We start from the raw sequence: 10395 nt of genomic DNA, 5'->3' as shown, positions 1-10395 counted from the left end.
GCCTCAGGTTTTAGCCCAACAAGGCAAAACGACAAGGCAACTAGCAGACTAGCAAAAAACAAAACCCTAAAATAACCAGCCACATGCTACGCCCTGCCCAGACGACGGTGACGACCATGAATTCTCAGGCACCAACAAACTCAGATGGTGACCAAGGAAGGTGAGCAAACTCCATTTCTCCATTTCTTCTATCATTCTCGAAGTACTTATTTCTTTTCTGATGGATGGATGAATGGATCATGGTTCATGGATGAGTGCTTGCCGATGTGGTGATGTCTGAAATCTAGAAAGTTTGTGCTACCAGTTAATACCTAGTTATCCCTTAATTGGGGATGGGGACCCATTGGGGACCCGAAACCCGAATGGGTATGGGTATGAGATGAGTTTTGCACCCATGATGGGTATGAGGATGGGTATGGGGACGGATCGAACATGATGGGGATGGGTATGGTATGCTATAACCCGGTGGGGAATTCCCCATTGACATCTCTAGATACAGTGTTAGATATTTCTAGCTAATTTTAGTCGTTAATATTAGCTCTATTGTATTCGTATCAGAGTCGACCATCGCGGTTTCGCGGGCGTATGTAGGCTAGAGGGTTCGAGTGTATGGCACATGACGTATGTGGGTCCGGAGTGGTCACATGGCATGACGTATGACGACACTAGACATACAGACGTGGCCAAGAGTGGAAGTTACTGGATTGAGTTGACCGACGAGAACGTTGGTCTTCTAAGAGGGGTGGATTGTGATATCCTAACTCCTGGGATGAGATATCCTAACTCAAAGTTTAATAGAATTAATATAGTATTCATATCAATAAGGTATCTTCTTTTTCGAAAGTCTATCTCGAAAGAACCTTCAAGTTAAGTGTACTTGGCTTAGAGCAATTTAGGATGGATGATCGACCGGAAAGTTTTTTCGGGTGCGCACGAGTGAGGACAAAGTGCGCACAAAAATTGCGTGTTGATCTATAGAGACAATATATGATCTTAGAGAGTTGTCAGGAATAAATACCGCCGGTTCAGGGATTGAACGAGGTGTTATAAGACATTACTCAGTTAATCATGAGTTCACGACGCAGACGCAGCGCAAGGAAAGGAGCATAAATCGTAGTATCTCAGACGAGTAAACGACAAGGCACAAGAAGGTTATTCTGGCGCAAAAATAGTTACAAGGGTTCAGACGTTCAGTGTCCAGATACGTGTGATTCTCCTGCTCATCGCCAACGCTATATGCGACCTAACAAGAATACAAATTTACATTCACGACGGCTACTTTTTTTTTTACCAATGTTGCAACCATCTACAAACATACACACGGCCGAAGAACAGTCTCCTGGCAAGCGCAAATAATACGTACGTATTACAGAACGAAAACCGAGAGGTATAAGCATACCCTGTTAGGCTGTTACCCAGACTGTACAACCTGGCAGCTCACTGCCGAACAGCCGTATATAGCCGACGCAGGTCCTAGCGCACAGCGGTACAGCTGGAGGACGACGAGCGCCCATCCATCACTGCATCTGTTCGACGCGCAGATGGCACAGTGCGATCCAAGCCACTCATCCGCAGAGAAACTGAATAATGGATATGAGTCCGGCAAGTCTGCATCTTTCTTTTTTGTATTTTTTTTTCATTCATCCTAACACTTGGTATCTCTTCTTAACGTTTTTCAGTTGCAGGCTCTGATGCAATGCGATCGTTGTGCTCTCCAGTGATCTTGCCTGTAGCGCAGCCTGCAACCGACGAGCGGCTGGAGATTGCGAGGCTGACACTGGACGACAACAACAGTCACACTCCCAAGGCTCAGTAGCTTCTAGTCTGGCTTAGCGGATCATAGTCGTACGCTTCACCGGCCTTTATGAACCGTCCCTTGACCCGCTTCCTCACGTCCGCCCTAGCCTTGCGAGAAGCATATCTGATCTTCTTGTCAAACCTGTCGGCCAAATTCGTGGAAAAGAAAAGAAAAGGTCAATACAGTATTGGAACTAGAAACGAGAGACCCAGAAGGTGGGAGGCATTTGCTTAAAAAGATAGCCATGGTCTATATGAATGTTAGGCGCAGAAAAATAACCACAAAAAGACATTTAGCCGTGCTTACTTTCTCCTCTTCTTCTTCTCCTTGTACCGTGTGAGAGCGCTATCTCTGCTGCCTCCAGCGACTGAGCCTTCTGGACCACCAGGAGAATGCCAGGGTGGCTCACCCATGAGGAGCATCGGTGACACCCCACAGTCGTGGTGATCTCCAGCGCTGCTCTCACCAGTCAGACCAGATAAGGAGTGGGATATACTAGATCTGACCTGCCTGACGGGAATACAAAGGCTGGAATCAGCCCTTGCCCCTGGGTTTGACATCGCACAATCAGCTGATACCACGTTGCCACATTCTATCTGCATAGCTTTGGGCTGCTGAAAACATTAAAAAGAAGTCCCAAAAGTTTAGTAAAACAAGAACACTTGACCCCTTTGTGTATATAATAGCATTCGCCGAGTTTTTTTTAAAAAAAATAGAGTATTCTATGGATGGAAAATAAACACAAATTGTCCTCAACTCAGACTTGATGAGTGAAATTAACAGAAACCATAAATAACAACTGAGGACAGAAAATAAACTGACGCTGGCTAACTAGAAGTAAGCACAGAAGCTCTCTTTGCCACAGGAAAAATTCAAATGAAAATATACGCTTTGGCCATCCAGATATAACAGTCGTGTGCATTGACAGTGTAAGATAACCTGAAGTAGTTTCATAACATTTAGTTATCTTTGTTTGAAATACCATATTTTCATAGAAATTCCTTGCCGAATTGTCACTTTCTAGACTATGTTCATGTCCTAAATGTCATATATTTAGAATTACAGAGTCATACAAGAGAAGTACATACCTCGTTGAAATAAAAAGGTGGTGTCTCTTTCAATTCGAAGTAACCGTCAATTCCAGCGTCATCAAAGAGTTCCTCTGTTCGAATGTGAGAGGTACCAAATAGCTCTTCATAATCCTCGAATGTAAGGTCAGCATCATCTACACACAAGTCTTCGTACATGCCATCATTGAACTTATCATCATCTCTGGCATTAGGTACCTGAGAGATGTAACCAGCATCAGATAAGAATACAACGATAACCGATTGTATTTCTCTCAAAAAAGGAGAGTACAACAATAACCGTTCGTATTTTTCTTAAGAAAGGACTGATGATAAACAAGATCTGAAATTCTGAACGATGCAACTTGCGACTGTTCACTGACGCAAATATATCTAATAACTTGTTACAAAAATGGAATATTCATTGTAGAGTGAAGCTACTAGAGCACTGAGAGCCCAGCAGGGGAAAACTAGTCAGACAGTGTTAAATAGAGACAAATGGATCATCACTAAGGTATAATTTCTGTTTAATATTTCCTGGACATAAACAGTAAATGAATTGTGCTGCTGCAAGACTTAAACAGTAACAAAGCTACATGACTATTATTATGCAAATTCATATGAGAACATTCTTTATTTATATGTTTAAGTAACTTGCATGCCATAAGCAACAAGTCTTTTGACATGCAAAAACAGAGCACAATGTTGAGAAACATTCTTGGAGGAAAATATGAAAGCCAAGTAGCACCTTAGGCGTTGCTGAAACTGGTCCAGCAGGCTGATCTGTGGCTAGAGTCATAACATCAAACCCATCTCCAGAAGAAGAGCCTGTCGGAGATTTAAGCTTGTCGGCTGAAGGTGGATCGCTCATGAGTGTTGTGTTAGCTATTTCCAACAATCTTTTATCATCTGAAGTATCGTGACGATTAGTAACATCACTGCCATCAATTGTCATCATGCTTAGTCCATCCTCATAGTCGGGCTCAGCTGCTACAGTCGGGATATCAGTAATAAATGACCAGATTCTCGAAAGCTCTGCAGATGATGGGCACCCTGAGTAGCAGTTTATGGCTTGCCTTTTATGTCCAGAAGCCCCTGATTCTGCATCATGCCCATTCCAGTCACAGTTTTGGCAAAGTGATGCGTTGTCCTCAAGACATCGGACTGATGCAGGCTGTGAACCACAACGATCACAAAGAAGGGTCCTTGTATGACGTCGAGACAGTGCATTAGCTGAATGAACATTACGGTCGCATGATAAGCACAATGATGCCGCATCTGATCTGCAGTAGATCATTGACCTTTGTTTCCCACAGAAATCACAGAGAGAAGCCATGATCCTGGACAGTATTTGAGAAATTCTACTGGCTGTTCAGAGCTAGTATCAAATCCACCTTCCAGTACCCTGCTCAGCAGCTGAATCCAGTGGAATCCTATGCGATACTGGCATATAGAAGTGAAACAGTCAGTAACAATACAGCAACAATCTTAGGATAACACAGAACCACTCCCTCACAGAAAACTTGAGATTCAGATATCCTTCCTAGATCTGCCGACCAGGGCATTATAGATAACAAAATAAGTTTCAAAATAGAAGTACAGACGTGTAATCTAAGGCAGACTTCTAACCAGAACGAACTGCAAATATTTTTCCTAAGAAACAGAACAAACTGTAATATGAGACTATACTTTTGCCAAAGCATATAATCGCTGTAAAGCATAGCCAGTAAGTTCAAAAGACCTTCGAATAGAGCGACAACAATTCATCTGATCTGGTACCACCAAAAGATAGAGTGAATAGTCAACTTGGAGCCAGAAACGCTTATTGCAATTGGCATCAATGCTTTGAAGAAGCCAAAGAGTCCTATCATGCCAGCTTAGCACAGCATATCAGCACATAGGCGTGAGAGACAAATAGGATGAAGTGCAGCCAAACTTTAGCGACCTCTAGTGCAAATGGCTCCCTGGTTATCATTTTAAGTGTCATGTTCATATTTTGGCATATCTAACCGACACTTTCCATGCACATGGCCGGTAATAGCTTGTACTAGCATAGCATAAGTTGTCACTTGCCAAACTTCCGTTAGAACAGATACAGGTCGTTAAGCACCACTAAGGCACTAACACTCACTTTTTTTCCTCTGACTAGTCGCTTGCACACATATGCCAGCTATGCGTGGAAGCCAACGGACTTGCGCCACTCAAAATATGCACGACATACTTCGCTCAAAAACAGCCAAGTTCACGCTGAAAAAGGATCTCTGTTCGACACCGATGAATAGTTGCGGCTAAGAACAGAAAAGAATACCACGTGCAAGCAAAGCGCGAATATACGATCACTATTCAAAAGCAACCTTAAAAAAACAGATAAAAAAACCTTTCCAGACGAACTGGCTGCAGATACAAGCAAAGCCACTGTGCTCCGGTGATTAGATGGGGGCAATCAAGACTTGAGCAACTGAGTCCGCCTGCTCAAGGGCAAAATCAAACAAACCAAGACCACTCACGTACGCTCTACGCAACACAGAATAAAAACGTGAAGTATCCGCAAAGAGGAGGAAAAAAATATACAGTTCAGACTTGTCAGTCCAAGACCAACACACACATACACGCCGAACTCCCTGGAACACCGGCGGACCAGACCAAGCAAGCGGACTCGAAATCGAACACTCAATCCCCGATCGACGAAGCAACAGAGTCCTCATCCAAATCCAAGCTACCCCTTCCAGGGACGGTACCGATTGTCCGAATCCAAGCAAGCTAGCATACAGAGAACGAACAGGTCCCGGTGAAGCAACAAGCAGAAAGAGCGCTCACCGTATCGCGGCGGAGCTGCTGCACGGAGCTCGGATCCAACCCGCGCGGCCAAGGCGCGGAACCACCCAAACGGCGGAGCAGCGGTGGGAGAGATCGACCGAGAAGCTTTCGCTGTTGCCGCACCGATGAAGGAAAGAACACAGCCTCCTTCTGCGAGAGGACTAGGAGGAGGTTTTGCCAGCACGTCGTCGAGCAGGGGTCGGGTCTCGGGGGGGGATAAGCGAGGCGTGGTGTGGTGGTGGTGGGAGGAGAATGCGATGGAACAGGTGGAGACAGGAGACGGGGGAGAGAGAGAAGAGGAGGCGAAGTGGAAGGGGATGAGGGCGGGCGGAAGAGGGGCCCACCCACCTCGTCGCCTATGTGGTGGGGCCGTGCGGGACCCTCGGAGAAAAAGGCCGCGCTGCCCTTTTTGCGCTTTCCAGGGGCAGGCCCGTCATTAAAGCCGCGCTGCACAGGATAAGGCAGACGGGCGACACATGCATGACAGGGGTGCTGGAATCTGGATAGACGTGAAAAAGGCAGCGATGCCGTATTTTTTTATTCTTCTTCCCCTTTTCCACCCCTGCAACTATTTTAGAACAAGAATATGAGTGAATATTGGAGCGGCATCGCAAGATGCTGAAACGGAGATGAGAATACTGCGGCATCGATTCAGTCAGCACTCAGGACAGGAGGCACCGCAGAAGATTCTTCCTATCCTAAAAACGAACTGTGGATAGCGTGGGACTCTCCAGGACGTCGCGTTCGTCAATCCCACCCAGCACTCTACAATTTCGCTTGCAAGTTACAAATCTGCCCCCCGACGAGCTATAGTATGCATGCAGGGCCAGGAGGAATCAACACGGGCGTGGAAACAAGAGGCCCTTTGTCCGGGCCCAGTGTAGCGACGGCGGAGGAGCCTTGCCTGGTCGTGTCACGGCGTTCCATCCGACGGCACCCAACCAAAGTCAACAGTTAGTACTGGACCAGTACCGGGCTACCGGCGGCAGCAACCACCAACTACATTACTACACCGAGCCTGAGCGGATCGTCGTACGGTCGTGGAGCCCCTTCGATCCCGTGAGCCGACAACGCACCGCTCACACGAGTGTTGATGTGAAACGGCAAAACAATGTGGGGGGTGGGGGTGGGGGTGGGGGTGGTGGCATGTCATGCATGCCGTGCGTGCCTCGTCTCGTCTCGGCGGGGGGATATGTTTGCGGTTTGCCGACGAGACGACGCCACGAATACCAGTCACCGACCTCTCTACGCTTTTTCTACGCCCGTGGCTGCTCGTGTTTTCCGTTAAGACGAAGGGGCAGCAGGCGCAGAAACGGCATGTGAGATCGCAGGTGTTTCTCCAACCCTGTCTGGCTTCTACTTCACTACAGCAAGTCTTTTTTTTTCCTCTAGCAAGTAGCAGCAAATCACTTCACCACCAAGTCTAGTAGTACCTTCACCTCCATGGCCCGCCGTGTTTCCCGTCGCGTTCAGCCAGCTGCCAGCCGGAGTGAATCGTAGCAGCGTGGACGCCGTGTCGTGCGAGGCAGGACTCCCATTCCATCCTGGGGGCGAAAAGGGCAGGAAGGCGGCAAGGCGCACACACGGTAGGATCAGAGCGGACGTGTGGTTTGCGACGTAGACCCCATCGATCGGAATCGGATAGCCCGACGAAGCTGCTGGCGCATCGGTGGCGAATCTAGACGAAAAATTTTATCGTTGTCAACTTCATCATAGGTTTCCTGTTTATGATCTTTTTTTACTCCTATTGTCTGCTTGACGTTGAAGTCTAAAAACTGTATGTCATATTGTTAACTCTTCTTCTTTTTTTTTTCTTCTGCAGGTCATTTGACAGAGATTCCAGCATGCGGAAGATGGGGATCATTTCACCGCTGCAAGCTCTGTGAAACAAGCACTTGAGTATCCTAATCATTTACGTATTTTTTACTATAGAAAAAAATAGAACTTGCGTCTTATTTGAGAATAATAGTGTTTTATTAAACGAACATCTTATCAGTACAGTTCTTTAACTGGTTGTTGGTTTGATACAGACGTCTTAAAAATGCAGGGTCACTCATGGCGAGGTTCGCTACCCGTTTATTTCTTCCTTTCCTTTCTGTGCAGCACTAACCTCATCTCACTCTACCATTGTGGTGTGCGTACAACAGATATGCATGGTACCAAACATTTGGGCTTGAGATCTCAAAGGGTTTATGCACTAGCGCCACCTCTCAAGGTCAGCCTGTTTCTGGGCGCTTCGGTATTTTGGTGTTTTAAATGTGACATTGTTGTCGTGTGTCACTGAGGTTCTTGCTGCCCTCTCAAACATATAATACCTGCTAAGTGAATCTCCAATGGAAATAATAGTAGTAACACTCGTGTTGCGGATATTTGAATAAACACATGTATCATGTTTTATATCATTCATGTTTCCGTTCATTGCGTCCATAATCGGAGGCAACTGTCTTGCTGATCGAGGAGCGCAGAATCTGCAAAGTGGCCCTTTGGTGTTCTGGACGTACTGTGTAAACATGTTATGTTGTGTATATAGAAAACGTAACATGTGCTGCATAGGATGTCTAACTGCTGGAGTGCAGATTCAGCTGAGTGGTTGAACTAATCTACTCGAACTGATAAGTGATGTCTGCACTTGTCGCTACTGCTTGAACCATGAAGCTGATGTCTTGTTGCCATATGTTGAATTGTACCTGTCTTAAATTTTAACTCATCTGTTCTACTTCTGGCTTTGTGAGTAGTTCTCTTCTTTAGGCTAGTTTGAGAGTCTAAGAACGGGAGAAAATTGGAGGACTAAAATCTCTTTCTTATTCAAAATTAAAAAAATAAGGAATTCTAACCCCTCTAATCCTTTTTCGCCTTTTTCGGTTTTGTGGCTCCTAAATTAGTCTTACCGGGTATTCGATCATGGCGGTGCCACCCCGTGAAGTGCGTCACGAACGGCGATGCTACCCGTGCGCGGCCAGCCAGCCCTGCCACCGGGTACGAGCATCACTGTCGAACGAGAAACTTCGCAGCCCAGGAAATACACAGCACACTAGCACAGAACCGTGCGTCCTTGTAATTTGTGAATGGTCTTTTTTGACAGGCCTTGTAAATGCCTAAATGGTCTTGCCAAGGCGAGAAGGGAGCGTCATTGCAATTGCCGGCTTTGCTGCCTGCTGCTACGAGGCTTCGTCCGTGGAGTCATTTGATGCAGGTCTACATCTTGGTTGCCTTTGGGCCGCCACCCAACTACGGCATCTAATTCCATCAACCCAGCAGGCCCGTTTAGACTAGAATAGATGGGAATCCAGTGGTCAAGCGACCTTCGGATTCGGAAGCTCCGGTTCTATTACATGGAATCACACACAACTTCATATTCATCTCTAATAAGATCTTGTGTTGTATAGATAAAATGATTTACCTTTATTGAAATTAAGCAAAAGATCTATACCTTGGTGAAGTTCAAAGGATGGTAACATTTAACTCTTAAGTGCATGTTGCTCCCTATTTGTATATTCATTTGTGTCTTGTGTAACCACGTAGGAAAAATGAAGCACTTAAGAATGGACTTAATGAATTCTACCTTGCCTTGGAAAAGATCAAATTATATGGTAGATTGCAAGTCCATATTTTCATATTATGACAATCTTGTCGGCGTTTCGACCTCGGGGGTCCCTGGACCGACGAGTAAATTGTCGCCGCGTGTCCCAGCCCAGATGGGTCGGCGCGAGACGGAGCACGAAGGGGGGAGAAAAGGAGACAGGCGAAAGGGGAAACCCGCGGCCTTCGTGTTGTCCTGCGCCCAGGTCGGGTGCGCTTGCAGTAGGGGTTACAAGCGTCCGCGTGGGAGAGAGAGAGCGAGAGGCTTATACGCGCCGGCCCGTTCTCCTGCGCGGCCAAACTTCTCGTACGGGAGCCCTGGACCTTCCTTTTATAGGCGTAAGGAGAGGGCCCAGGTGTACAATGGGGGATGTAGCAGTGTGCTAACGTGTCTAGCAGAGAGGAGCTAGAACCCTAAGTACATGTCGTCGTGGCAGCCGGAGAGGTTTTGGCACCCTGTTCATGTGATGTCGTGGCCGTCGGAGGAGCGCTGGAGCCTTGCGGAAGGACAGCTGTCGGGGCTGTCGAGTCCTTGCTGACGTCTCCTTGCTTCCGTAAGGGGCTGAGAGCCGTCGTCGTCATGGAGCACGCGGGGCGCCATCATTATTTGTTTACCGGGGCGAGTCAGATGGGACACCGGTCTTGTTCCCCGTAGCCTGAGCTAGCTAGGGGTAGGGTAATGATGCCCCCCCTGTGACGTGGTCGGTCCGAGCCCTGGGTCGGGCGAGGCGGAGGCTCCTCCGAGGTCGAGGTCGAGTCTGTCTTCCGAGGTCGAGGTCAAGTCCGAGCCCTGGGTCGGGCGAAGCGGAGACCGTCGTCCGAGGCCAAGGCTGAGTCCGAGCCCTGGGCTCGGGCGAGGCGGAGTTCGTCGTCTTCCGGAGCCGAGGCTGAGTCCGAGCCCTGGGGTCGGGCGAGGCGGAGTTCGTCGTCTTCCGGAGCCGAGGCTGAGTCCGAGCCCTGGGATCGGGCGAGGCGGAGTTCATCGTCGGGCGAGGCGGAGTTCGTCGTCTTCCGGAGCAGAGGCTGAGTCCGAGCACTGGGGTCAGGCGAGGCGGAGTTCGTCGTCTTCCGGAGCCGAGGCTGAGTCCAAGCCCTGGGGTCGGGCGAGGCGGAGTTCGTCGTCTTCCGGAGCCG

At 47.8% G+C, this 10395-nt stretch overlaps 1 protein-coding gene and 1 long non-coding RNA gene across 6 annotated transcripts; one reads left to right on the top strand and one right to left on the bottom strand.

Moving 5' to 3' along the window:
* Positions 1 to 1130: 1130 nt before the first annotated feature.
* On the bottom strand, positions 1131 to 6054 carry LOC100304421 (uncharacterized). Of its 4 annotated transcripts, none has more exons than XM_008645686.3 (5): positions 5683 to 6054; positions 3614 to 4308; positions 2887 to 3084; positions 2105 to 2409; positions 1131 to 1939 (listed from the first exon to the last, which is right to left on the bottom strand). In XM_008645686.3, the coding sequence occupies exons 2-5, from the start codon at positions 4199 to 4201 to the stop codon at positions 1810 to 1812; spliced, it is 1221 nt and encodes a 406-aa protein (XP_008643908.1). In that variant the 5' UTR covers positions 4202 to 4308; positions 5683 to 6054; the 3' UTR covers positions 1131 to 1809. The 4 variants fall into 4 exon arrangements, with proteins under 4 accessions (XP_008643908.1, XP_035824018.1, XP_008643907.1 ...); XM_035968125.1 differs by lacking the exon at positions 5683 to 6054 and adding an exon at positions 4607 to 4815; XM_008645685.4 differs by lacking the exon at positions 5683 to 6054 and adding an exon at positions 4607 to 4801 and having other exon boundaries at positions 2105 to 2412.
* An 828-nt stretch (positions 6055 to 6882) lies between these two features.
* LOC103627665 (uncharacterized) lies at positions 6883 to 8375 on the top strand. Of its 2 annotated transcripts, none has more exons than XR_002262081.1 (4): positions 6883 to 7013; positions 7505 to 7581; positions 7713 to 7745; positions 7830 to 8375. It is a non-coding gene; the product is annotated as an uncharacterized lncRNA (long non-coding RNA). The 2 variants fall into 2 exon arrangements; XR_002262080.1 differs by lacking the exon at positions 6883 to 7013 and adding an exon at positions 7020 to 7398.
* Positions 8376 to 10395: the final 2020 nt, after the last annotated feature.

The sequence above is a fragment of the Zea mays genome, chromosome 5 (assembly GCF_902167145.1).
Source record: "Zea mays cultivar B73 chromosome 5, Zm-B73-REFERENCE-NAM-5.0, whole genome shotgun sequence".
Classification (NCBI taxonomy): Eukaryota; Viridiplantae; Streptophyta; class Magnoliopsida; order Poales; family Poaceae; genus Zea; species Zea mays.
Note: the sequence above shows the minus strand (reverse complement) of the source record. Positions and strands in the feature narration are given on the sequence as shown.